Below are 27,675 nucleotides of genomic sequence, written 5' to 3' on the forward strand. Positions count from 1 at the left end.
GATACTTCTAGAAAAACCACAGCTCCACAAAATCTGTTGAGGTTTGTTTGTTTTATTAGTATTTTTATTTACATAAATATTTCAGGTGGCTGAGAATCTGATGATGACACGAACAGAAACAGAGGGACGTTACTTCTTCTCTGGGGCATCGCCTGCCTCCAGTTTGGGTGCAGCCTCTTTGGGCTCTCGGTAGGCGGGGAACACCTCCCAGGGCGTGTTCAGGTCAAACTTCCTGAACTCCTGCGACAGCTCAACGGGCTCCGCCACCACACGCTTCACCTCATCATCATAACGCACCTGCAGAGGGAGATTCAACGTGATAAATGTTTTCATTTATTAAAAGTAACGTCAGTGTTGTCATGGTTAGGGCCGATACAGCTCAAGGACGAAAAACAGTATGAGTGAAAAACTAAAAAAAAAAGGGAGAAACCTTTCTGGTCATAACATCCTGATAAAAACAATGAATTTTTAAAACTCTCACACAGTGTGAGAAGTGCTCGGTAAGTTAGTTTTTAATTAGTTTTTGTACTGTGTTGAAATTAATAATGAATTCTTTCAAGAAATCTATTCAGTTTCCCAAAGTATTCAGGACACAAATTATTCTCTCTCTTCTCGCCCTGTGGGAACCATGAATTTATCAACATGAGCTGAAAAAATAAATGAGAGAATGAATAAATAAGATCCAGCAGAGTTTGAGCGTCTGGGCACAGATTTCATCCTGTCTGTCTCACTGACATCCTGCCAATACTACTTCATTTATATTTGGAGGATGAAAATGAATCACACACACTCATGAGTCTGAATAAAGCTGGCGGCTACGCTGAGCGCGCGTGTCGCTGGCACAACTCACCTCGACGTATCCTGAGAGGGGGAAGTCCTTCCTGAAGGGGTGACCTTCAAAGCCGTAGTCTGTCAGAATACGCCTCAGGTCTGGGTGGTTGGCGAAGAACACACCATACATGTCCCACACCTGCAGAAACACACACAGACTCTCAGTTTTGTCTGCGTCACTGTGAAGAAAGCAGGAACTAAATAAACGCAGTGATGAATCTTGCAGGCTGGACGTGCAGGTTGTGACTCACCTCCCTCTCGTACCAGTTGGCAGCCTTGTGCACCGTGACGGCCGAGTCCACAGGTGTCAACTCATCTGTGTACGTCTTGATGCGGATACGAGTGTTGTAGCGTAGCGACAGCAGATTGTACACGATCTGTAAACCAGCACACACACATCGTCAATATCAATACATCCAGACAAGCTCATTTAGATGATATCCATTAAGTGAGTGTGAGTGTTGGATTAAGACACTTGTGTGAATGTTGAACCCAGCATCAACAGGACAAGGGTAGAAAGTAAAGCCAACATGAGTTTATCCAAATATCGCACAACCCTACTGTCAAACTACCCACTCGATGATAAGAATTTTTCTGTACTTTCATTGTCATCATCATTACTATTATTATGTCACGAGCCAGAAGCACAAGACTGAAGTGACGTCAGATAAACATCAGCCACTTGTATCGGAGAATATCATCCTATCCTATCTTTCATGTCACCATTATAACAAGTCGCTCAGCGTGTCAGCTACCTCAAAGCGGTTCTGTCGTGTTGGGATGTCGACGGCAGTCAGATCAATCATGTTCCTGAACTGAGCGTTGGTGTGGTCCCTCAGGAAGGTCAGCACGGGGATCACTCCGTCAGGATGGATCATCACCTCCAGCTCATTAAAACAGGTCACCTACACACACAAAAACACCTTTTCAAAACATCTGTAGGTGTCTTCACTCTTTGATCATTTCAGCTGATGCTAGGAGACATTTAAGACCCGTTTAAATAGCTAAAATGGTAAAAAAAAATGGACAAAAACACTTTCAATTCCAGAAGTTCAGTTCTGCTCCGGCCTGGTTTTTGGAAGACCACACTCAGATGTTCATGTTGTTTAATGTGTTGTAACCAGACACATCTGCCTGATTCTCTTCAGTATCCACAGTTAACTGTAACAAGTCTGACACCAGTCTGTGATCGGCCTGTTTCCATCTCACCTCCAGTAATAACTAACTCACTAGCTCTGATTTACTTATTGTTCAATGCTGAATAAATGCTTGATTTAAATATTTGGCTACACACTGCAACACTAAAGGAGACAGATTATGTTCATTTTCAGGTGCATTCATTTTGGCATTCTACTAAAACAACTTTACAGGCTTTAATGCTCAAAAAACATCAGTTTTCTCATTCTGTTCAGTGCTGCAGCTGTGTGAAACACTCTGTTAGAGCTCCTGTGTCTTTAAGGGCCCCCCCTCCCTAATACCCCGTCTGCTCTGATTGGTCAGCTCACACACGTCTGAGCCAGCACTGCTAAAAAAACAATCAAATCAATTTTATACGCGCCAAACTAACAACTAGACATAACTTATGTGAATGTGTGACTCTGTAACGTAGTGTGATGTCACAAAGCTACAGAATAAAAGGCGGGACTACTGACCTCTGACCTGTTTAACTTTCAGGATCTTTTACATGAACAAGAAGGAAACAAAAAACTAAATACCATACTAATCCTCCTTTAACACACTTTGAGTTCAGCAGAGAATGAGCACAGAACTCTCTAAATTCTTAACATCTCATGAACTGACCTGGACCTGCTGGATGTATTTGGGCATCATCTCAGACACGTACTCCCCGAACGCTGCCAGCTGGTTGTGAGTGACGGCATCTTTGGGCCTGACAGTGGCTGCATTGAGGACAGAGGAAGCGAGAGGTTCATAAGGACTGAATAAAGCCATGATCGCTCTTCATGACAAACAGGTTTCATTTTTTCCTGCCAGCAACACATCCTCACGGAAGGACAGGACGCAGTGTGACATTGTTTACTGTTTATTGTAGTTTTCTGTGTTAACCATTTCTTGTGAATATGTAACTTGGAAATCAATCGGCCAATCAGTCCAGCAGAGGATTGTGTTTGTGCCTCTTGTATCATAACACTTGTGTCAGATGTAAGCATTCATTTTTCCAAACAATAAAGCTTCAACAATCCATCGTTAACGTCGCTCTCTGATGTTTTGAATGTTTTTAACAAAATGCTCTTCTGACTGGATCAAAGAACAAACTCTGCCTGCTGCTCTGTGAAGATTTCTAACCTTATTTCCAAAATTGTGAGTTAAGTTTCTTAATCCCAGTAAAATCAAACTTGCCAGAAATAATGCATATCATTATTTGTTTTCTACAATCCAAGAAAAACAACTTGTTCTTGCACACGATTATAACAAATTTGAGGAAATAACATTAATACAGACAAATAAAACTGATTATTCCCTTTTCCTTCACTTCATACAAATCCAACAGTGACACAGAATACAGGGGTTTCCTTTTTTACCTATATATTTCTTAGGTGCATGATTTATCTAATAGTTGTAGTTCCTTTAATGCAGATTTTATCATAAAGCTTTTAAAGCGATTATTATTTATTATTTCTTTGGCTTTTCAAATGTTTTCTTCACCAATTTGATAATAAGAAGGGTCTAAATTTGTATGAAAATCCATTTCTCTTGAAGGACCCAAACACCCCCAACCTCCCCACATACGCTAGAATATATACTTGTTTTAATTCAACTATTGTTAAATGACATTGAAACGGGATAAGAAAAGCTACTGACCCACTGATCAAACTCTACATGTCCAAAAGACATCGATTCAACATTTATGTGACATCCTTACAGGGTTCAAAAGTAACGTTTTTACAAAGTCATTTTGAACACATTTTTAACTTAAGTTACAAATGTCTAATAAACTTCTTGTGGTTCAATATTAAAGTTTTTATGAAGCCTAAAATGTACTCTATGTAGCAAAACGCTACAGATTAGATTCAAACTGAGAGCATTAATCTGCGTAGCCTGCATGAGATATGCATCTTACTGGATGAGCTATTTATCAGCTTTATTCAATATCGTGTTCTTGTCAGTTAACCTTGGACTATTATCTGATGCAACTTGGACACTGTAAGGATGTCATTTGGACACTGATAGTGAATATTGAAGGGTCTCCACTGCACATCTGTTCAAAGTCGTCAAAGATTTTGAATTGAGGTCTTTGGGATGTTTGTGCTCAGGCACTCAGTTAACATCCTGTACAACAGACTCACACTACAGACCTCCTGTCAGTTGAAACTGTGCTTTAATGGTGCATGCTCACACACTTTCAATAACCTAAAATGATCCAAGTGACTCAGCTGGGTCTTATGTGGTTTGAGAAGGAGATCAGTGTGTCAGCCATCCTTTATGACTGCTGGTAAACACCAATCTTATATTCACAGTTTCCTGCAGCATCAGCTGTCACATCAGTGTGTACTCACGCTGGGTGTCAGTGGTGGAGCTCTGCAGCCTGGTCTGCTGCTGGAGGAGACACGAGGTCCTTGCAACTGGAGAAAAAGAGCAGATAAATGAGTTTGATGACACTGATGACACCTGGATATACAGAGCAGAGGAGGAGCTGATGTAATGAGAGCAACACGCCATTAAAACAAACATATGCGCATCTTATATCCGCTGACAACGCTGCTGTATGACTGTTTAATCCGCCTCCATCAACACATCTGTCACATAAACAACATAAACAGTCCGTCGTGTCAAAACCGTGCAGGCTAACGCTCCGTTAGCATTAGCTAGCTCGAAGGTCAAACTTGAGACATTTGACGGTTGAAAACGACACAGCGAAGTTTCCAGTGGTGAGCAAAGACACGAATCAATAACTTCATCACTGGAGAAAACAACGTGAACAAAATTAAATCCAATTTAAAGTCAGCTTACTGTTATAACTCCTTCCAAGCCCTCCGCGGACAAACCGGACCAACGACGCCGCCATGTTGGTTCTGTAACGGTTCTTCTTCGGGCACAGACACGCGACTGACGGCGGCCTGTCGCCTCCTGATGGACAGGAGGGGAAGTGACAGGTGTAATCCTGTTTAAACTGAAGTAACGCACATCATTTGGGACTTTACATGGTATAATTACTTAATTAATCAAAGTACTTTAAATCCACAATTAGGTACTGTAGAGTACAAATACAAATTTGAGGTATTTTACTTGTGTATTTACATGTTCTGCCTGTAGCTCCACTCAACTGCAGCTTGGCAGCAAACACTGTACTTTTTACTCCACTACATTTAAATAACTTACTTACTAGTTACTTCTGCACTAATTCAGATAATTACAAAAATGCTGAAGATCAGTTCCAATAACAGCTGACCTGCAGTATTCAGTGTACATGTAAATATATATACAGTATGAATAGTTTACTTGTGATTTTGTTACTTAAAGCTACTAAAGGAGTTTTTAAACTGGTGATGAAACAGTCTCACTTTAATACTGATGCCTTTATTTTAAACTAAACCATCAGCAAGATTAACCATGTATGGCAGTGAAAAATAAGCAGGATGTCTTTGTCCACAGGAAGAAAACATGACTATAATTAACAAAATAACATCATCAAAAGAAAAACACACAAACAAAAACAAACAAAACAAAAAATGAGTCATACAAAAAAATGTTTCTCCTTCTTGTTTTATTCATTCAGTTTCCTCCTCAAAATTTTTCAATTTCAGATTACCCAGCTAAAAGCATAAACACCGTACCACCAGTTCTCAAGTCATAAACACAGGAGAGGAAAGTTTTTAGATTAGACAGATTAAAAAAAAATCCTCATTTGCCCCTCAGAGCTCCTGTAAAATCTGAAAGGAAACCGTAAAATAGTCACTCAGCTGCTGTATAATGCAGAACAAATGTCCTTTTCTTGTGGTGCCACTGCAGCTCAAACACAACATGCACACGATGCTTGGATTGAGTGGAGTGTTTTTATGGTATTGTAACGATTGAAACAGGATGACGGGCGCGTTCAAGCATTTCGAACATTTTTGAATGTTTTTATTCTGAGCCTCAGAAAGTTCTGCTGTACTGTGAGTGAATATGTAAAACTTTGTCTTTTCCCGGTAAACTGCAGAGAATCTGAGTTAAATTCATTGGTGAGAAAACAGATCAGGTGTGTCTTTAAACGAGGCTCTGAGTCCCGTCTTCCAGCTGCCGTAGTAACGATGAGGTCCGACCTGTCGCACTGCTCTCTCAGCTGGACTGTCCACACACCTGCTGGTGGTATCTCCTCAGCATCTCCAGCTGAGCCGAGCGCACCAGGATGTGAGGACGAACAGACGCCAGCTTCTGACAGGCTTCCTCTGGAGTCCAGCGGTGTAACTGTTAGCAGAAAAGTGAAATGTCAAAAGCAACGTAACAGACAAGAGGATTTTGAACATCTAACCGAACTGCAGCTGGAAAGTGGGCTCCACTGCAAACAGCAGACATGACAGTGTGACCTGCACTGACCCGAATGAGGTAGGCAGCAGCCAGTGTCGCGCTGCGGGAGCGTCCGGCCTTGCAGTGGACGTACACGCTGGTTCCTCGCTCTCTGTGCTGCAGGGCAAACTCCACGCCTCGGTGCAGGTTCTGTAGGCTGGGAACGCCGGTGAGGTCAACAGTGCTCAACCTCAGCTGCTCCACCCCTGCAGCACGCCACTCCTGCCGCCAGCAGCAAACACATCAAATCAGCCAGTTATTTAGGAATTTAAACATTTAAAAGGAAGGAGGAATGTTTCCATGGCTGAGATTTACTATTTTCATGTCCTGCTCCAACGGATTGATGAGTGTTTAACCAGTCCAAAATTCACCTGAAGGTCGACAGATCTGTCAATTATCTTGAAGACCAATTCATAAGAAATTGTGAGCTAGACCTGTAAATTTCTAGAGGCCATTGTACTGTCTAACTGCTTGTCAACAGTCCAACAACCAAATATATTCGAATCAAAAGAAGAAACCAGATAAATACTCACATTTGAGAAGCTGGAACTAAAAAAATATTTGACACTTCTTTCCTCGAAAACTGACATTATCAAACAATTATTAAAATGGTGATGCTGATTAATTAATTTCCAGACGTGTTCAAAGACATGAAGATAAAATCCATCTGTTGGTGGCGTCACAACAGGCTAATACAAGTGTGAAATTAACATTTTAAGTGTGTTGAATTGACTTTTGTTTTAGCAATATTGTTATATTTCTAAATATGTCTCACACACACATACACACTAGTTGCTGCAGTGATCAGCCCTCCATCACTTTTTTTAACTTGCTATTACACACACTAGAAGTTTGCCAAGTGTTTTAAACTCACCTCGGCGGAGTTGCAGAAGTATTTGGTCTCGTACAGCTCATTCATGGTGATGACCCCTCGAACATTTTCTGTCTCCACCAGCTGCAACACACCACACACGGACCAACACATTTGAATGATGACGACATGACCTTTGGTGCAGCAGCCACCAGTCAGACCCACCTCCCCTCAGTCAGCTCAAACACAACCAGAACACTCTTAACTCTCCTGTGAAGTTCCGCTCTGACATCACACAGATGCTAACTGTTAGCTCGGAGGCTAACATGTCTGACCTGTTTCGTCATGGACCTGAACGGCAGCGCTCCGAGGATGACGGTCTCGTCCACTCGGTCGAACCACCGTCTCGATGACACCTTCTCCATGACAACATTGTAGGCTAACGTCGGGTAGAAGAGCAGCCTAGCTAACGCTCCGGACATGACTGAGCTAAAGGTCCAAAAACAGAACAACGTAACAACTAAACTGTCAAAGTCAGTCAGCGTTTCATTCCTAGAGTTGTTGTTGACCTGTCAGCTTGTTAGCAGCATGTGATTCTCTTCTTCTGTCCGGCAGCTTGTTCCGGTAACAACAGGACTTCCGGCGCGAATCCTTCAAAGTAAAAGCTCCGATACCCAAGCCACGCCTCTTCCGGTGGACCCCATGGAGCTTATTTTTTTTTTTACTTTATTATAGTGAATGAAGAGAGATCAAATAATGTTTGATCTCGTTTAAATTCTGCTCTGAATCTAACATATGATGTTGGCCAGTTTAAGAAACGATTTTTCAAGTTAATAAAGTCGCAATTTGTCATAAATAAAGTAAAATATCATGTTTTGTATTAAACTGAAATCAAAAACAGATTCATTCAACACATCTGATGTTTTCATGAGGCTGAATTGGTAAAAGTGTTAAAACATGTAGTACAAACTCATTTATACTGTATAAATACTTTGGCATGTGATAATCTTTAGATAAGGCTGTGTCTGCTGATTCTCTATAATAAATTAACTAATGATTATAATTTAAGGACATGACATAAACTAGGTGAAAAAAAGAAACAGTCTGTGCTTTGAGTGAAAAAGGCATTTATTATATTCTGACAAGTTTTGCCAAATCAGTCATGATAGCTTGCTGAATTCATGTGATTTAGCTAACAATTTAACAACTGGCATGCAGCACCAATTAATGATGTACTGTAACTAAACAGTCTAAACGGCCTGTTCAAACAACTAACATCTTTGTGGAACAGTGCAGACTATAAGAACAGATGATAGAGAAATATATACACAGATACATGCATGTATAAAAACAGAATTGGATGGAACAGTGTGTGTATGTGTGTAAAATGTGCTGCAATATATTTTCTAAAAAAAGTGCAATGTACTCGTAATACATTTGGCCTGTAACCCCGGATTGCATAGCATCAGAAAGCTAACAGTCTTTCCTTTGTCTTTCAAAATAAATGCGCAGTACGACATTCAGACCACATTTAAAACACCTCAATAAACAAAATTTGGAGAGCCAAAGTAGTGTTAGTTTAAATAAGGATACAAACTTTTTTGTCCTCTTACAGAGGGCGATGAGCAAAGATCCAGCAGCGCTGAAGACAACACGCTCAGCAACTGACGACAGACTCCTTGTTCATCACAGACTTAACACTTAATATATTATTACCTTCATTTAAATATAAAAGCAGAAAGCGGTGATGGGTAGTGAGATCAGAGCTTCGTTAAAAGAACTACGATATGATAGCTGGTGCAGTCACCATCAGGGTGACGAGGTCAGAGGTTGGCGGTGGTAGAGTTCAGGATGTCGTGCTCGATCTTGGTGTTGGTGGCCTTGGACAGGTCTCGCTGTTGAAACAGAAGCAGCTGTTATGTTTGATTTCTCATATTTAATATTACAGATTGAGGTAATGACGTCACTTTGCTGCAAACAGGCTCTTATAAAGTGTTGAATCGTAAAGAATAGACACACTCAAGGCTGTTAGTGTAAATCAGAGAGAAGGCAAGCACGCCGACAGACTCATAACGTTTCAACATCTGACCGTTGAAACGAGCTTTCCACCGCAGGAATCCACCCTTTTGTTTTTACACTTGAACGTCTCATCAGGTTATTCGCATCAAGCTATTCTGTAAAGTGCTGTTTTGTACCTGAGCAACATTGTGCAACTTTTTTACCTTGAAATAACAGCTTCAAAATTATTTTTACGGTAGTCTTGTAACAGCGTGAAAAGTGTCTATATCACTTGTTTCTGCACTATGTAACTTCAGCGAGAGGGACAGATAACAGCGTAACACACATGTTGAAATAAATACACTTTGTTTTAGTTTGATACCACCAGACTAAAGAGCAGCTTCTTACCTCAGGCTGAGACTCCTCAATGCTTTCCTGAACACTAAGCCATTAAAAAAAGTTTTAATTTTACGACCAGAATAAGTCAGAATCCGGTGATGGGCATCAAAAATAACTAAACAGCCTCTGTCTTCTCTGTGATGGTGATTATATAGTGGCTTAGTATTAAACTGACAGTTTCACAACCAGTTTAAAGTTTCCTCTAGAACAATTAAATAAATGTAGTTGGAGAGCAAAATCATATTTTCTACCATAAATAAAAAGAAAGCTGTAAGACTGATGTCTGAAATACACAGTCTCGGGTGTAGAAAGTGGTTTGGAAAGACAGATGTAGAAGCAGCAACCTATCAGAGCTGTGAAGGGCGTAGAAGCGTCAGTGGTGGTTGCTGCTAACTGTGCATGTTCAAACACAAACAGCATGTTAAGTTGCTCTTTAAGGGTAATTTTACCTTTCGATTAGATTCATGCAGCAACTACAAGTAAAAGCTGATTAGTCAGATTTCAGGATTCCAAACACACCTTGACTGAACAGATTCAGTGTTGAAGTCCCTCTACAATATAAATTTACATCATTAGCATTTGTACATCCTCTACAATACACCTCAATGCATTACTGCACAGAAATGAGGAAACAGACGCAGAGAAAACAGATTAGAGACAAAAGGTGTAAATTACCACAAACTGTGAATATGTGCTGGCAACAGAGGTTAAGCTGGTGTTGCACTTTGGACTAGCACGGGTCACCAACGCACCAATCACAGGAGACCCCTTCATCTGGGCCTCGTTCTCCTTGTTACAACCTTGTAGCCGTGGGTGGGGGGGTTTGCTGCCAACTGGCGTCCGTGCTGCTGAACCCTGGAAGAAATTTAAATAATTTCCCAGTCTGCGATCAATAAAGTAATTGCTGAGAGGAAGGAAAACCACCTCAGTGTTGCTGGACTGACGGCAGTCTGGATGCCACAGTGACACACTAACACCTCTTGTGGCATTATTACAAGAAAAGAGTGGCTAGCTGGTTAGCATGCTAACTTCAGTAGACATCTTTGCAACACAGTACAGACTCCTTTGACATCATGTCAAAACTGCTAATTCCATACATTCTATTGATAATATTAGTTAATTTCTGTTTAGATTATGGCCATCTTACATATTCCACCTTTAAGATATTGTTAAAAAGTCATTAGACAAGGTTAGCCTTGCAGGTTTTCCTCCTGTTACTCTTTGACTACGTTTATTGCGTGTTAAACATGAAAAGTAAACCAACCTTGTTTGCTGAGAGAGGTGGGCGGGGCACAGGAGAGCGACAGACTGTTCCACTAAAGCCGGAGCGCATGGTGCTGTTGGAGGTGGCGCTGGAAATGCTGGAAGTCGCGTTACACTGAGGAGAGACGGAGGGAGAAGCTTAGTGCTGACAGAGCCAGAGGACGGAAGACAATTATTGTAAACAAAGAATCTATAGCAAAGCTATAAAAGTGAGCTACAAACTAGGTTTACCATCTTTCGCGATTTATTTGGTGTAGCGGAGCCGAGGAATCTGCGTTTGGTCGGGGTTCTTACTGCTGTTCCGTACAGCATGTCCTCCTCAGTCTGCTTGCTCTTCTTCAGATGCTGTTGAGAGTTCGTAAAGAGAAATGTGTCACATTTCCAATACAACTGACAGAAAAGGACTATATTAACACAAGGAAGCCTTCTTTTTGTCTTTTACCCTCTCCAGTTTCTCCTTCTCCTTCTCTATCCGGTGCAGCTCCCACTGATCGTCCACATACTGGAGGAACTTCTGGCCGTTTATGAGAAACTCACGACCCTGTTCAGCTTCCCAAGCATCAATCTGGGCTTTTAACTTCTTTTCAAGCTAAAAAAAAAAACCACATGAGAAGGAGTTATGGCCGAGTAAAAAGTTATTTTCAGTCTAGAAAATATCAGGTGGCCTTTGTGTCTTACTTTTGGCAGACTTTTGTGCAGCTCAGACCTCTGTTTCTCCTCTTTCAGGAGATTCCCTCCTCTGTTAGTGAACCTTGTGGGATCTGTGGCTTTTTTCTGTGAATAAGACGGAAGACGGAGACAATAATAAAATAATTCACTCCAACATAGTATCACTGGATTAAATAAATAAATGCAGGGGTATAATCATATAGTTTGGGTTTTTAAAGGTGTGCTCATCTGAATTACGAGAATTAGTATCGGCTACATTATCGGCTGATGGATCATTGGACTGTAAAGTTTCGTTGCTACTGTGGTTATCGTTGCCGTCAGGTGTTCGTTTCCTTCCCCTGTCAGACTCACCTCCAGGTCCAGGAAGTGTGTCCAGCTCTCCTCCCACTGATGAACTCCATCGAAGAGCTCTTTGTGATCCTCGTAGTGCTGCTTCAAGCACTCCAGCTCAGCGTCATGCAGACTCAACAGCTCTTCAGTAAAATCCTCTAAAAATAATGAATGAGATTGTGAGCACTTATCTAAACTCTAATACTTCTGTTCTGAAAAGACTAAAGCTTCAAACACAGTGAGCCCACCGCTAAAATAGGCAGCAAAATCCTGCCGCTGGTCCGTGCTGTAGAAACACTTCTCCCAGAACACGGCGATCTCGGAGCGGATGGCGTCAGTGACATTGTGGATATTTAGCAGTTTGAGCTCCTCCAGACGCTGAACTTCTGCTTGTAACTGTGGAGTACAAGTCAAGTATTATGTGAACAGTAATACAACAGAGACAACGCTGACAGTCTTAACTGACCGTGAATGACAGAGAAAATCAGTAAAGACGGAGGTCAGGGGCCCACAGGACGCTTTAATCTTCTCACCGCTTCTAGGTTCCTCTTCCTGGATGTGACCATGTGTTCGTTGAAGGCCTCTCTCTCCTCCTGAGGCACCTGCAGTCGGTCCCACAGCTGCTGGATCTTCTCTCTGTGACTCTCACACATCGCCTCATTCTCTGTCTTACGTTCCTCCAGCTGCAGGAGCAACAGAGCATACAGCTGCATCAGGTGATGTTCTCTTAAGGCTCAATTCAGATGAAAAAGGGCGCTGGATCACTTCTTATATACATCTAACTGCAGTACAGAAAATATCAAACATCAGCCAGTCAAATTGGTTTTAATCTGAAGGTGAAATAACCTTATTAAAAAATAGTCCAACCTGACAAATGAGCAGTTTGAGTGATGTAATATTGTCTCTGGAGAGGCAGAACGAGTCCTCGTCCTCACAGATGACGTCCTTCTCAAAGCTGGTCTCAGGGATTTGGTCCAGCTCGTCCATGTACAAGATGATCTGCTTTTTGAGCTCCTTGAACTCAGCATGCCGCTTCGCCTGGAAACATGAAGCATCATATCTTTGGTATGCAAGTTGTGTAATATTGGAACAACTTATTACATAGAGCCCCTTTAAAACTTGCAATGTGCCCAATGTGATGAAAAATGTCATCCTTTGACCTGAAATATAGTAAATAACTATTGATTAAAAGATTCATTAATTGCCAAATGGATTGATCTATTCAGACAAGGAAAGACGTCAAACATTAAACATCGCTAATTGTTTTATACTCTCCAAGTATAAAACAAGGGAAAATGTGTGTCTGTGTAACACAAAACCTGGAAGAAACACATCCTTTTCTATTTCACAAAAAACTTTTATATCCTGTTCAGTTATTTATATCCAAATAATTGAACAGGTGAGATTCAGATTAAACAAAGTGAGCTCCCACCTTCTCTGTGTTCTGGTTATTGATGTGCTCACGGAAGTTCTCCAGTTGTTCCGGCGTGGGGACAGAGTCCGGAGCGATGCCGTAAGGCATGGAGCACAGGATGTCGCACAGGTCCTGGTCCTGCTCCAGCAGAACCTTCAGCTGCTGCATCCGATTAGTCTTCTCCTTCATCAGAGCCTCCATCTGAGTGCGGATGTTCTTCTCTTGTTGGAGCATTGTGATGCCTCTCTCCTCCTGAACGAACAGAGGACAGAACAACAAACTCACTTTACAAGATAATCTCAAAGCAATCATTAAAATCTGTAAAACAGTTTATCATAAGTCAACTAATAACTACAATTACTTAAAGACAACACTTCTTTAGAACAGAATTAATACACAGTGTTATCTGCAGGTTAACACTGTGATTTATCAAAGGAAAAAAAATATTGAAATATTTGTATAAAATCCAGAGTTATCACTGTCACTTGGCTGGCGCTATAAAAAACATAATGTGTGTGTTAAACATCAGTTGTGACGGTGGTTGTTACCTCAAACACAGGCAGCTGGAGCTCCAGGTAGAGTTTCTCCATTTCCGCCCTGCATGTCTGAATGCTGCTTAGGAGCCTCTTTCTGAGAGATTCCTCTTCTTTGATCATCATATCCAATAAGCTCTGATGGATAAATACAATAAAATACATCAACATTATGCAGATGGGTGTGTGTAGATATTCAAGTTCTTACTGATATCCAGTAACCGATACTTCTGATTATCATATTTGGCCGATAAGGATTCAGATATTTTTCATTACTTTCCAATATATCTAATTTCAACCATAGAGATACAGTAATATTGGTCTTTGGTGTTGATACAGATGTCTAAAAGTGTTGTTCCATTAGTTTATTAACATGCAATACTGGAAAAAAAGCCTGCAAGTCTGGCTGCATAATAAACAATACTCTAATGAACCACATTGTGTGAGCTTCTTACAATTTGTTCTGTGTATGGTGTTGAACATGATATCAAATACAATGCCAGTAAGAGTGTCATCCCTAACCATAATCCTAATCTGTAGAACCAAACAAGACAAATGTCAAAAAATTTCCTGACTTCAAATGAGGATGACATTTATGTGCACGGCTGCAAGATGCATGCACGAGCAAACATTTAGGATTTGTCCCAGTTGTGGAGACACTGTGGAGTCCAGCCAACCACCCGACTCTGTGACAGCTGATACTGCAGAAGAAACTGCAGTGCAGCAGTGAAACACAGATGTTTGTTGTAATCTAGAAACTTGCCATTTCAGGTATTTTAACACTGAATAGTCCCTGTTTTTCATTATCAGAGCTTTAAAACTCTCGATTATCAATATCAGCCTAGTATCGGTTTCAGTCACAATCTAGTGAATGTGAATAGCTGTAACCCAAATCTAAAAACCCCTCTGTGTGGACTAATCAACTGGTGTCTCTTAGTAATCTGTAGTTTCACTCATGATTGTTGTGTTCTGGTAAAACCTCCTCCTCCTCCTCCTCGGATGAGTCGAAACCTGTTTAGAGGCTGTGTGATCAGGTGCTGAACTAATCAAACAGTTTACTCAGGAGGTTTCGCCACATGTTTACACCTTTATCATTCGATGTTCGATGGCTCACCTTGATGTGGTTCTTGACAACATTACACCTCTGTAGTCTCTGGTCCTCCGGGATCCCGATTTCCTCCCAGATGTCCTTCAGGTGGCACAGCGCTTTATTCAGGCAGGACACCGCCTCTGCTGCCAGCACCTCGCTACAGGGACGGGCAGCCGGTGACACGCACGGTCAACTCGTTTATCAAATAAATAACGTCAACGACATTCAAAACCAAAGTAAACACACATAATTAACCCGTCTGACAAAGCTAACCGACGCTAGCGTTAGTTTAGCTAACGTTAGCTAGCTACATCAACTTTGATCGACAGTTAGCTACGAGTTAACGCACCTATTTTACACCATACAAAGTGACTATAACACTAACATGTCTTATTCTTACCTTTTTCTCATCATTGAATTGCAGACTGTGTTGCGATTATCGTTAAACGGTTTAAAACAGCCACAGCTTGTCGGGGACGAGCGGAGCGTCGCCTCTCTACCTGCTCTCAGTCCAGTCCGTTTGTACACAGTTCAAAATACGCGTACAGCGGCGTCCTGCTCTCTGATTGGCTCCTTTCATAGGGTGCGCATGTGGTGTCAAACCAGCGCCGCCCGCCCGTAGCTTGAGCCGTTGGTCATTACGAGGGAACCGCCCATCGCCGAGCACCTCACACATAAAACAAACACTGCTACAGTTTGATGGAGGGTGCGGTGATGTTACTAAGCAGCAGCCTTCACACACACAACAATGACGCTGTTGTTCGTTTTTAGACAGGAAAATTCACCAAAGTAAAGTCAATGACACGCGTAACAAACGTGTTAAAAACAATTTATTCACTTTATACATGTTTGCAGTTGTTTCGTTGTCAGACACCATTAGTGAGCAGTTTCCAGCTGTAATGCCGGAGGCTGCAGGAGCGACCAGAGTCTGCAGGAATGTCTCAGTTTCTGTCCATCGTGTCCTCAAGGCTTCATACCTGGTTCCCCAGCAAAGCCTCCAGGAGTCTTGAACTGTTTGTAATCGCAGTTGTAACCACGATGAATTTATAACCTGGAAACAAGAAAGTAGTCATGTTTATTTGAATTTTTTAAAGCTTCTTTCAGGAATATTTGCACAAAGCAACAGGTGCAATTCTCCATAAAACTTTTTTTTATTGTATTAATCTGTAGTTTGAAATCATTTACAAGAAGTTTCATGAGAGCAATAATAGACTTGGCACCCCCCAACTTTAAAATTAACTGGAGGTTACTGTAGCCTACAGGAGGAGTCAGCCCACAGAAAAGTATACAATTCGATCTATAAGAATTACAATGTTTCCACACTAAAATATATCAAAGTTACAACCTAATCACACTCCTCATATTCTTCACAGCAATACCTACTGAATCTAAGTTTAATTATTGTTCTTTATATCATAAAAGAGGAAATCAAAGGATGTAAAACCCATTGTTAAACTGCTGAATGTGATGTGATGACATGTCTCAATGACGTCACTTCAACATGTTTGAAATGATGTGCAGTTGAAACCCAGAATTGCTTTTTTGACGTCTTTTCAACGTTCACTATCGATGTCCAGGCAGGCTAATCCTCCAAGGTCAGATGACTAAAACATGGTATAATAGCTCATGCAGGCAATCCAGGTTCAGGCTCTGGGTTTGAATTCACCCTGTAGCTTTTGCTGCATCGAAGGAAATTTTGCTGGTATAAAAAACTTAAATTTTGAACCTGAAGATGTTCTTTAGAAGCTGAAAAACTAACATAGTAAAAACTTTAATTTTTAATGTTGAAAAGACTTCACAAAAACGTTAATTCTGGGTCTCCATTAGTCCTGTGGATATCAGGAATTATTGCATTATTGTAAAGAGTACAACACCCATCATACCGTCTGAGCCAGTTTTTTCAACATGACTCGTAGTAACATTTGAAAAAAATTCAATATGTGTAACCCAATAAGGAGCACACTGAAAACAATGCGGCGTCTGTCTGTTAGATTAAGAGTCAGAACAGCAGAAGTGAAACTTGACTCCCAACGACAGAATAGAAGGAGGGAAGACGGTGTAGGGTGGAGACACGTATCTCATGTAACGTCAACATTCAGCTCACCTCTCTCTCTGCCGAGGAAACGTAGAGCTGAAACCTCAGAGAAGGTGCAGCCGCCGAGGAACATGACGACGATGATGCGCTGAGCGTCGTTCTTCCCTCTTGAATCGGCGCCGTTGCTGCCTGTTGAGAGACAAAACCTTCATTATTCATCAGTTCCAAACATGCAAAAGGGGCTTTAATTGTTCTCTTTAAACATCAGGATATCAGGATTCTGTCACCTGATTGGTTGTAATCTGTTACCCTAATTACAGATAACAGGTTTCTTGTTTCCTGAACACCCAGTTTAAGAAATCAGTACATTACATTATATGAATATCTCCTGGTGTTCGAACCTGAAACAGCGAATTCATGTCCGTTTAGCAGCCTGGTGACTTCTTCAAGCCCCGTCCAACCGTCTCGCTCCAACACCTGCAGATCAGAACATCAGCTAGAAACATTAGAACACGTCTATCAGCAAGACAGAGTCCGATCCTGTGGAATAAACAGTTCACTCACCTGCTCGATGAGTCTGCAGCTCAGAGGCACGTAGGCACCGCTGAAGATGTACGCCATGTCTCGCGGGACACGCAGGTCGTATTCCTCATCTGACTTTGGCACCTTCACACAAAATATGATAACGCATGAGGCATTTTCAGCGTGGCATTCAAACAGAAATCCCTTGATCATATTCAGTAAAGATGATGAATATTCACCAGGTTGAGTTTTCTGCTCAGGGCTCTGAAATGACTCTTCCTTGCAAGAGAAGAGAAGGCGTCAGTCAGCTTTCCTGGAAACACAAGAATGAAAATATCAAATCTGAAAAATCCGGACAGCTTAATGTGTTTTTTAAACCTGTCTCCTAACAGTAATTAAATTATTTGTCAGGTTTGTACGTATGGAGAGAAACAGCCTGATCAGGAGGAGGTTCAAATGTTTCACCTGCAGTTTTGTCGTTGACCAGTTTGCCCACTTTGCTCTCCATCACAGTCAGTGTTTCCCCCGGCGGCTGCTCCACCAGCAGCCCCAGCTGCCTCAGGTTGGCAAATGTGAGCAGGTGGTCGACTCCATAACTCTGATGAGGTCAAGCAGAGAAAGCGACACATTACACCAGAGGCTCCTGAACTGTGGTCCAGGTGGAAAGGATGAGATTGGCGGTGTCCGTGTGTAGAACCAGAAAAGCTGCTCTTCCTGAACTGCAGCGTTGAATAACGGCCAGAACATTTTTTGCAGAATATCAAGATGTTGCAGTGAAGTTGACCTTCAACCGCCGAAATCTAATCAGTTCATGTGACGTAGACATTCACTTTTTCAGAAATTCCATCAAGGTGTTCTTGAGATATTAAGAAGAGAGGGACGGAGAGATTTCTCTGGCGCAGAGGCATCAAAACAAACACAGTACATTTAATTAAGAGTAAAAAAAAATAACCCTCAGAAAAATATGTTTATGTTCAAGTGTTTGCTTTCTTAAAAAAACTTGAGCTGCTAAGTTTTGCAACGTGACGTTACCAAGAAAAAGAAAATGAATATGATTTTTATGGAGTTTTAAAATAGCGGCTGTGTGTTATTTCAGTCTGTTCGAGGCTTCCACAAACATGAAAGTTAGTTTGTGAAACTCTGACAGCTGTTAGAAATCTTCTCAGGCATGTTAAGTCTCACCTGTAGATACTGAGCTTTTAATGAGCGGTAATCTTTTGGCAGGAGTCCTGTGAAGAAAAGACAATCACATAGTTGGTAAAACAGCATCTAACACTTTTATTATGAGTCAATTATATGACGTCAACTCACCATTTTCCGTGATGGACAGAAGACAAAGCATCCTCAGACTTTCTATCATGGAGACCTTGAAAAAGGAAAATGAATGAATGAATTTCCAGCATGTTATTATTGTTGCTGCACCTGTTCGTACTGAGGCTGTGCTGACAGACGCACCTGTCTGTTGATGTGCTCCTCTATGAAAGAAATGGATTCACGCATTTCAAATCCTTCAAGTAAAGCTGGAACAGATAAATCAAGATTTGCATCAAAAACACCAACAAATATCACGTCTAATGTGCAGAGTGAGTGTTTCATTCTTACCGTGTTCAGTCTTTAACAGCTCCTGAAAATCCTGCTTTGTTTTCTTCTTCATAATCGATTCACTGGCCCCGATGTCTGAAAGAGAACGAGCTCTTCAGCCATTCGGGTTTGAACATATTAAAATTCAGTCTGACACACAGTGAACTGCTGCAACACTCACGCAGGCTGAGAAGCCGATGTTCCTGTTTCAACCCTTTCAGCTCCTCGGACACAAACGTCTTCATCTGTTTTATGTCCATCCCCCGACGCTTCTGTAGGATCAGTACAGGAAGAAGCGTCAGCTCGGTCAGCGCCGTTAGTCACAGTCTGTCTGCTGAGGGGTATTTACATTTACTCACATCGTATGCAGTCTGGAGGTTTCTGGCTTTCTGACTGAGGAAGCCGAAGACGTTGGAGAAATGCTCGTTTCTGATTTCGTTGAAGACCTGTGAGACAGACGTTTAACTTAAAAACCACGATGATGTGCAGCGGATGACGGCTCCCCTCTCACGTCAGCGCCGACCTACCTTATCCTGAGAGTTCAGCATGACTTTGATACTTTTGTCGGAGGAGGTGACGTCAGGTGGGAACTCCACACATCCTGCAGGACAGATACTGAGATGAGACAACACGTCGACAGATGCACGCAGCCTGCATGTGTTTCACTCCGATCAGAGCCTTACAGTGATGATGGTAGATGCACATATGTACACAGGGTTCGTACACATTTTTCAAGGTCAAATTCAAGCACTTTTCAAGCACTTTTAAGGGTCATTTTTAAGATTTTCCAGCACCTTATTGCTGGGGTAAAATACGTATCTCAAGGAATATATATACTTGTGATTTTATTTCTTCACTTTTTATAACAATTATGTAAATTGTATTATGCTGTAAACATCTAAAATTATATTTTATGATAGCAAAAACTTCAGAAATATTGAACGTGTCATCAGTCCAAACTGCATCAAATTCACCTTCTCGTCAGCCATCCTTCTCTATTGCTGCCAGGCTGCGTGTGTGATGATACACACACACTGATTTTATTTCTCCTTGTAATAAGAAAACTATCCAGTCTGATCCCAATGTTGCCAAGACACAGAGTTATAATTTCAAGCACTTTCAAGCACTTAAACTAAAATCCAAGCACTTTTCAGACCTTGAAAACACAACATTGAAATTCAAGCACTTTCAAGGATTTCAAGCACCCGTACGAACCCTGTATATATATTTAAGGACTTAAAATAACCCATGACTATTCCTATTTCATAAAGTTTTTGAGGCCTGGTGTTTTTCCATTGAAGCTAAGCACAACATTTCAAGGATTTCAAGGACCGGTGGGCTGTTTATGTTCATGTTTGGAGAAAATAATGTCAAAATAATGTCTTTAAATATCCAAAAACCAAGAAAATACCCCATTAACATGGACTCGATGATAATTAACAGTCAGTATTACCAACCTGCGTCTTCACAATTATGTTTTCCTCTTACAAACGCAGGTCAGCAGAGTAAACAGACATGTCCGTCCTACTTCTCAACACCACAAGTTGTGTTTTTTTACTGACCACAACAACATGTACAGACAGAGAGCCTTTTGTGGACGCAGATTTTCACCCGGATCGTAGCTGCTTTGATACTCACCACATTTGATTCTAAATATATCATCCACGAGTCCTTCGTAGACGACCTGTGAGCACAGAGGAGTGACGAAGTCCACATCTGCACAGACAACGACTGTTAGAGAGGACAGAGTTCAGCATGTCGCCCACAGAGAGGAGAACTCACGCCTGCGTCTCACCTCTGTCAATGAGAAAAACCTTTCCGATCTCAGCTTGACGAGTTCTTTGTTCTCCTTCTTCGACCTGCTCCCTCCAGGACTCGTACGCCATCTGGTACCAGACAGACGGACACAGTTTAATGGCAGTTTAATCATCCATCGCGAGCACAAACATCATCTTAGGTAAAGCAGAAACACGTCACAGTGAATCTGAGAGTTAAACCGGTTGACACGATCACCTTGGAACATCGTCCAATCCCGTAGATCTTTGAGAACGGGCCGTAGAGGGAGTGAAGGAGGTGCAGAGCGCTGCCGGCTGTCCTGACCCACCGCTGGTCCCCCGCCTGAGTGATGTGGGGTGAAAAAAAGATTAATGGCAGTTTATGAGGTAGATTCTCCTGTCAGTGTCCTTGATGACAGCACTGACAGAGCTGAAGTTGATCCCTGGGGGGCTGCACAGTGGTTGGCATCTGCCACACCTGTCATACCCGTTATACCTGGTTTTATGTTCACATCACAGCCGCGCTGAGCCCGAGGTGATAAATACCCCTGACTACTGCAAGGTTGATTGACCCGGGAGTAAATCCTGGTAATTTAAATTCACATTGCAAGCAGCAGCAACATGTTAATGAGTGTTTCTGGGGTTTTTTGGCCACTGTGAACCTGATGCACCTGTGCAGGTTCTCGTGTCCTACAATTGAATTTTGCTCTTCACTGGTTCATATTTCCATCAGTGAATGAGTGAGTTATCAATCACAATTCCTTTTTTTAGCGTTTTTCCAATGTTTTAGTGCCAAATGAATTGTGGGGAACATAATGATTGACTCACAGTTACAGTCACAAGTTGGAATCAATTAATTTAATGTAAATTTTGCTTGAAAACATGATTAATGAACTATTAACTAGACAAAGTGATCAACAAATCATTCACAGCTGGATCTCAGACTCGGTGCTCGTTATTTACCAGGAAGTTATCTTTGAAGAACTCCGGCAGCTCCAGACTGATGATGTCATCGTCAAGTGGGAGAAGATAGAAAGCCCACTCATCAGTGGTCACATCTGTGGGAGGGAAAAGTTCAACACCTCCTCTCACCAACACTGATCATCGCTTCTAAAATATACAGTGAAGAAGAAGAAGAAGAAGAAGAAGAAGAAGGAGGAGTATTTACCACCAAAGATGCCCTGCTCCTCCAGCACCGCCTCACACGCGTAGAACTGGATGATGAAGGAGGAGTCAGCGGGTGAATATCAACAACTTGATCCAAAACAAATCAAAGCAGAGTCTGCACACACACAGCAGGGAGGGAAATACCTTCTGAGGGGTGAAGATGAGCTTGTACCTTCTAAACTTTCCGGCTGCCTTGTCTGCATTGGCCACATCTGGAACAAGGAGGACATATTTTCTCTGAGAAGTTTGACAATTTCTTTTGCTTTATGCTTTTTATTGTCTGCACATAAAATATTACCAATACGACGTTTAACTCGACTTACCACATATCCATTTCACAGTTTGTATTCTTGGCCGGATCAGAAAACAGAGCCTAAAAGAGAGAAATGACACGTTGTCAGGAAGAAGCATCTGTGTGTGTGTGTGTCTGTGTGTGTGTGTGTGTGTGTGTGTAAAACAGTGTCATGAGTACAGAGGGTGCAGAGCTCACTGATCTGAAGTGCTGATAACAGGTTTGTATTCCACTTTGTAGAGTTTGTCAACTTCATGTTGCTGTAAAATAAAAAAAGGGAGACAAAGTGTTTGAAACGATTCTGGAGTTTTTCTCAGGAGTTTTTCTCAGGAGACAGAACAGAGAGGTGATAACTGATGAGGGTCACCTTTAGTGTTGAGACGTTAGCGATACGATCCAGCGGGCTCATCAAGTCCGCCTCGATAAAGAGGTCTTTCTTCCCCGGGAGCTGTTTGACAAAGAGACAGAGTGAGAAGAGGACACAGACAATTTATTCGACAGCAAACGCACAAAATATTCTACACAAACAGGATCGTCAGAGGAAAAACATTTATTTCCATGGTGGAATGTTGTGTTGGAATCATTTGATATTTGTAACAATGTTATTTTGTCAGTTTTAGGTTTTCCTATTGACAACAAATCACCTTTCATCATACACCTTAGTCAGTCTCTGCATACTGTCACAAAATGTGTTGCACACTTGAGCAAATAGAAAATGTGTTTTCAGCTGCAAATTAACACATCTTATGTCGTCTGGTGAGTGTTCGTGGCAGCAGGATGGTGAATGTAGTTACATGGTTTTATAAAGCAAATATATTTGTTCATCTTCTTGTTTCCTTCTCTTCCTGAAGACCTGTTTATATTTATCTTATATATATTACACACATTGTGTAATATTAATAAACGTTATTAAAAACATTAAACATTATTTTAACGTTATTAAAAGTAGCACTGCTCAAAAACAAGTTCACAAAGATTTTCCGAGCAATATTATTATACTTTTCTTGTTGTAGTATTTATTTATACTGTTAACCATTGTCAGTTATTACACATGCATTATTGCTCATTTAATATCTACAGTGTGGTTGCATTATATTACAAGGCAAATATATTTACATCTTTATTTCCATTAGTATTACAGTTTTATGAACATATTTGTTTACTGTTTGTATATTTTAGAACTTACAACTACATTTTCTTTTTACTTACTCTTGTCGTATTGTATTTCTCTATTCAAATCCTGTTTATTATTATCATCATTATGATTATTATTACTATTATTATTATTATTATTATTATTATTATTATTATCATCACCATCATTTGTTTATTTGTTTGTTTTGAGCTTTTTGTGATTTGTCGTTTAAAAAGGAAAATACAGAATATCGATCAGAGATGTGACATCACAGGTGGGGTGTGGTCGCATACTCCCAACAATTTCTGTGACGTGTCCTTTATTTTTCTGTGTTATTAATGATAGCTGGTATATGTTTATCTAATTAGTGTCCTATGATAAAAAACACTAACATATGGGAGTTATACATGTCAGTCATATCACTGGCGGTGTGTCAGCAGCAGGAGCCAGGTGGCAGCCAGCCAACACAAATTAAGCAGAGACATATATTGTGTCCCACCTGTTCCAGCAGGTAGATAAGCTGATCTCTGGCCAGCCTCTTGAGCAGAGAGAAGTCAGGGAGCTCCGGGCAGTCTCTCCTGGCACTGTGAGCCATCCTGGGCACCAACGGAGACCGGACAGCAGTCACTCATCCACTGCGCACAGAAAAATAAATTAATAAAACCTAACCACTCCTGAAATAGACTTTGCACTGACAGAGAGGCTACAACCATCAGAAGCACACAGGACGAACAAGAATCTGTGCTGTGGTTAACCTACTAGCTAGGTTAGCTTGTCGGCTAAAAACATATCCTTCACATCAGACGCATTTTCAAAATAAAGCCTGTTCGCAAAATGCTGACACTGAAATAAAAATAATGTCCTCAAATCATCAGTGAATTACTAAAATGTCAGAAGCAACTACCTGTTAAAACATCAGTATAACGCGTTTAGCTGAATAGAAACTACCTGCTTCCTTCCGTAGCTAAATAAAGCGGAATTTTTCACATCAGCTGTTTCTCCCCGGACACCTTAAATCAACGGACCGCTACACCTTCGGCGGAAGAAAGACGTTGAACGTCTAAAAATCACCTGACGCAGTTTTTATCTCGCTTCGTGTTGTTTTGCGCCATGAATACAGAGGCGGTGTTACTGTTAGAGACGGTTAACTTTGCCGCAGAGAAACATCGCAACCAGCGACGTAAAGATGCGGAACAGACGCCGTACATTAACCACCCCATCGGTACGTAACAGCCCCGGACTTTGTTGTGATGCCTTCAGGTGTTGCACGTAAATCTTTCCCACACCGCAGAGGCTGAAATAAGAACTGGATGGTCTTTTCTGATGTTTAACTTTAACTTGGGTATGAATCGTTACATGACAGTTGACACTCGCTGTGACATAGAGAGGAGGGAGTATAAAATCCCAAACTGTAAGGAGATAAAAAGGGAGAGACATTCCCCAGACTCCCTTATAAAATCACTCAATTTAGTGATATGTTGACTTTGGAGAGACTTAATAAACTGTGTGTGAAGCTGTCTATGACAAATTCTTAATTATGTTTGCTCTCTTGTAAATTCGGCGCGTGCTGTAGGCCGACTTGAAGTTCTTTGAGGATAAAACATTGTGTTAATTTATCTCAGTGATGTACATGGGCTCTCTCTTTCTCTGCTGACAATCTGCGTCACACTTAAAAGAAGAAAAACAAACTAGGAAGTTGGCAGGGTTCCCTTAAACGACATAGTGCACCTTTATTGAAGACATTAAATGCTAATTGTCTGGGTCGCGATTATAGTTTGGGTTTTTATTAGAACAGGTTTACATGCAAAGGTACAGAATGAAATGCTGGACTGCTGACCAGGCGTTTCAGTGTTTTCCTGTTGGAACAGACTTTGACCTTTCTTAACTTTTAAGATCTTTTAGACGCACAACAACAACAATAAAACACTAACAGAAAGGGGAAAAAGCACAACAGGTCTCTTTTATAGTGTCAGTGGAAAACAATGTTTCTGATGTTCTCTGGGTTGTTGAGAAAACACGGTAAACAAAAAACAAACTCTCTAAAAGGTAAATAATATGACAGACTTCCTCTGTTGTATTAATAACTATGTTGAATATTTTATGGACAAGCCTTATTTTTGTGTCAGCAGCTGGAACAATAAGCCTTTCCTCTCTCTGATGCTCACAGCTCTGTGTATGTGCTTTTAAGGAGTAGCAAGAATTCTCAGCCATGAAGGAGGCGTCACAGACATCGAGGTCCTGCAGGTATGTTATCAGTGAGTACCTGTTAGGTAACACCATCAGATAGAGTGTCTGTAGATTACAGACTGTGTGTTGATTTTGTGTTGCAGGCTGCTCTGCTTCACGACACAGTGGAGGACACAGACACTTCTCCTGCAGAGCTCGAAGCAAAGTTCGGGCCGATCGTGGCTCGTATCGTTCAGGAGGTGACGGACGATAAGAGCCTGCCCAAACAGGAGAGGAAGCGCCAGCAGGTGGAACACGCGCCTCACTGCAGCCGGCAAGCCAAACTGGTCAAACTGGCTGATAAACTGTACAACCTGAGGGACCTGAACCGCTGCACACCTGTCGGTCAGCACTGCTCACTGTCACTGTCATACACTGTGGATGAGTCACATGTGGAGGGTTTTCTTTTTCAGGAATTAAGTTTAATCTAATTTTAAATTCTTTATTGTGTGGAAATGAATTGGCGTTAAATATTATTGGGGAAATGTATGCACTTAATTTTACAGTGAAAACACATTTTAATGTGACAGAACTATATGGACGGAGCATGTTGGGCTGTCAGGATATCAGATTTTCACTACACAGTTGTTATAATCGTGGCCAAAAGAATTCATGATAATAATGCTTTAACAAACAAAAAAATATGATATTAGTCAAATTCATCTTTCACAGAATCCCCCCCAAAAAAATAAATGCTGGACAGGCAACCATTTTGTTTCTTTTTCCTTTTTGGCTTTTCACATCTTTTGTTGCAGCCTGCACAGGGATGCTGCATTTATTACTAACATGATAACAGTACAACATTTTTAAAAATCATGGTAAATGTGACTCTCCTAAGCATAGTGTGATTTTAAAAATGGAAACATTAGATAGAAAACAAAACAACAACTAAACCAAAAAATATCAGGTACGAGGGCATTTGTTAGTATGAATAATTAATTGTTTTATTTGTAGTGTATTTCTTGTAAGTAGAAACGTTTCCAATTAGTCCTTTAAACTGTGGAGCAGTATCTGAAGTACCAGAAATAAAATAATTAATTTTGAGAAAGACGTTTCTTTCAGAGTTCAATTAGAGACATTTCATCCTGTTTAACTTCTACTCTTAGGACGGTTGAGGAGTTTAAACTCTACTTAAGTTAGTCTTGAAATGAATCTGTAGAGACACCAGAGAGGTAGAGGAGGGTTATGCTTCTGTTTGAACACTCTCCCATAATTAAAACAAGAACCAATACTTCACAATGTACTCAGTCACTATACCTTTTCCCTCTGGTGTGTGTGTGTCGCCAGGTTGGTCAACCGAGCGGGTCCAGGAGTATTTTCTGTGGGCCTGTGCGGTGGTGAAAGGCCTGAGAGGAACCAACTCTGCTCTGGAGGAGAAGCTGGAGGAACTGTTCAGACAGAGAGGAGTCCAGCTCTGACCACACGGCCGCGACACAGACTGTTGTAATTACAGATAGAACACATTTTCAGGAGTAAATTATACAAATAAATCATATTTCCTATACATATTTGTGGTGTTTAATGTATTTCTCTAATATTTTGTTGTGCTCAAAGTTTGGTAAAGCGTCATCAGTTGAAATATTCAAGAAGTATTTATGAGTAGTAGTGTTCGTAATGAAAGGATGTGATACTGTTGAGTTTACTACCTGTAACTTCTAAAGAAACAGTGGAGGCACTGATTCTTTTCCTGACATTGTGGAAGCAAATAAATATTAACTTTTTAATCAGAGTTCGCAGAATTGATACACAATGATAGTCATAGGTTTACAATTTAAAAACATGGACATCAGAGCTGACCATAGGACTAATATGTAAATTATAGTAGGTGAAAAAGAGGCTGTATCTATGAATTCTTGTAACAACCACCAGAGACTAAAAACAAGTTTACGACTCAAGTTTTCCATAAATTATAAGCATGCTGATAGAGCAAAGAAATCAGCATTGAATGGTTAAAGTATCAGATACAAGAAGTAGGTCATTATCATCAGTATATGCATGTACAATACACTGTACAGGATTTAAAGAAAAAGGACTGTTAATTCAGTGGATTATTATCGGACTGATCCATCTGTAGCAGTGATATCAGCCACTAGAGGGCG

The 27,675-nt window shown here is 41.0% G+C and overlaps 5 protein-coding genes across 10 annotated transcripts; 1 reads left to right on the plus strand and 4 right to left on the minus strand.

Annotated features, from left to right (window-relative positions):
• Window positions 1-34: 34 nt before the first annotated feature.
• Window positions 35-4,935, minus strand: ndufs3 (NADH:ubiquinone oxidoreductase core subunit S3). The gene is made up of 7 exons (XM_030413292.1): window positions 4,801-4,935; window positions 4,347-4,412; window positions 2,632-2,729; window positions 1,587-1,736; window positions 1,083-1,208; window positions 851-970; window positions 35-297 (listed from the first exon to the last, which is right to left on the minus strand). Exons 1-7 carry the CDS (start codon window positions 4,853-4,855, stop codon window positions 130-132), a joined length of 783 nt encoding a protein of 260 aa, XP_030269152.1. The 5' UTR covers window positions 4,856-4,935; the 3' UTR covers window positions 35-129.
• A 602-nt stretch (window positions 4,936-5,537) lies between these two features.
• Window positions 5,538-7,793, minus strand: ptpmt1 (protein tyrosine phosphatase mitochondrial 1). Its single transcript, XM_030413448.1, has 4 exons — window positions 7,483-7,793; window positions 7,211-7,291; window positions 6,367-6,558; window positions 5,538-6,237 (listed from the first exon to the last, which is right to left on the minus strand). Exons 1-4 carry the CDS (start codon window positions 7,627-7,629, stop codon window positions 6,109-6,111), a joined length of 549 nt encoding a protein of 182 aa, XP_030269308.1. The 5' UTR covers window positions 7,630-7,793; the 3' UTR covers window positions 5,538-6,108.
• A 464-nt stretch (window positions 7,794-8,257) lies between these two features.
• prc1b (protein regulator of cytokinesis 1b) lies at window positions 8,258-15,361 on the minus strand. Of its 3 annotated transcripts, XM_030413319.1 has the most exons (15): window positions 15,244-15,361; window positions 14,868-15,000; window positions 13,769-13,891; window positions 13,239-13,472; window positions 12,674-12,844; window positions 12,340-12,489; window positions 12,055-12,202; window positions 11,828-11,964; window positions 11,486-11,581; window positions 11,250-11,396; window positions 11,039-11,152; window positions 10,809-10,922; window positions 10,220-10,399; window positions 10,064-10,095; window positions 8,258-9,042 (listed from the first exon to the last, which is right to left on the minus strand). In XM_030413319.1, exons 1-15 carry the CDS (start codon window positions 15,255-15,257, stop codon window positions 8,994-8,996), a joined length of 1,842 nt encoding a protein of 613 aa, XP_030269179.1. In that variant the 5' UTR covers window positions 15,258-15,361; the 3' UTR covers window positions 8,258-8,993. The 3 variants fall into 3 exon arrangements, with proteins under 3 accessions (XP_030269179.1, XP_030269182.1, XP_030269180.1); XM_030413322.1 differs by lacking the exon at window positions 10,064-10,095 and having other exon boundaries at window positions 10,297-10,399; XM_030413320.1 differs by lacking the exon at window positions 10,064-10,095.
• Window positions 15,362-15,655: 294 nt separating this feature from the next.
• Window positions 15,656-24,556, minus strand: vps33b (VPS33B late endosome and lysosome associated). Of its 4 annotated transcripts, none has more exons than XM_030414482.1 (24): window positions 24,422-24,556; window positions 23,850-23,985; window positions 22,583-22,663; window positions 22,414-22,475; window positions 22,247-22,296; window positions 22,068-22,135; window positions 21,925-21,970; window positions 21,720-21,814; window positions 20,995-21,099; window positions 20,777-20,867; window positions 20,620-20,697; window positions 19,509-19,582; window positions 19,341-19,427; window positions 19,163-19,253; window positions 19,003-19,077; window positions 18,856-18,920; window positions 18,712-18,766; window positions 18,583-18,629; window positions 17,866-17,998; window positions 17,640-17,713; window positions 17,443-17,544; window positions 17,280-17,355; window positions 16,948-17,067; window positions 15,656-15,894 (listed from the first exon to the last, which is right to left on the minus strand). In XM_030414482.1, the coding sequence occupies exons 2-24, from the start codon at window positions 23,943-23,945 to the stop codon at window positions 15,815-15,817; spliced, it is 1,851 nt and encodes a 616-aa protein (XP_030270342.1). In that variant the 5' UTR covers window positions 23,946-23,985; window positions 24,422-24,556; the 3' UTR covers window positions 15,656-15,814. The 4 variants fall into 4 exon arrangements, with proteins under 4 accessions (XP_030270342.1, XP_030270341.1, XP_030270340.1 ...); XM_030414481.1 differs by lacking the exon at window positions 24,422-24,556 and adding an exon at window positions 24,299-24,415; XM_030414480.1 differs by lacking the exon at window positions 24,422-24,556 and adding an exon at window positions 24,255-24,361.
• On the plus strand, window positions 24,347-27,084 carry hddc3 (HD domain containing 3). Its single transcript, XM_030414486.1, has 4 exons — window positions 24,347-24,572; window positions 25,539-25,594; window positions 25,681-25,921; window positions 26,864-27,084. Exons 1-4 carry the CDS (start codon window positions 24,461-24,463, stop codon window positions 26,992-26,994), a joined length of 540 nt encoding a protein of 179 aa, XP_030270346.1. The 5' UTR covers window positions 24,347-24,460; the 3' UTR covers window positions 26,995-27,084.
• Window positions 27,085-27,675: the final 591 nt, after the last annotated feature.

The sequence above is a fragment of the Sparus aurata genome, chromosome 4, assembly GCF_900880675.1.
Source record: "Sparus aurata chromosome 4, fSpaAur1.1, whole genome shotgun sequence".
Taxonomy (NCBI): domain Eukaryota; kingdom Metazoa; phylum Chordata; class Actinopteri; order Spariformes; family Sparidae; genus Sparus; species Sparus aurata.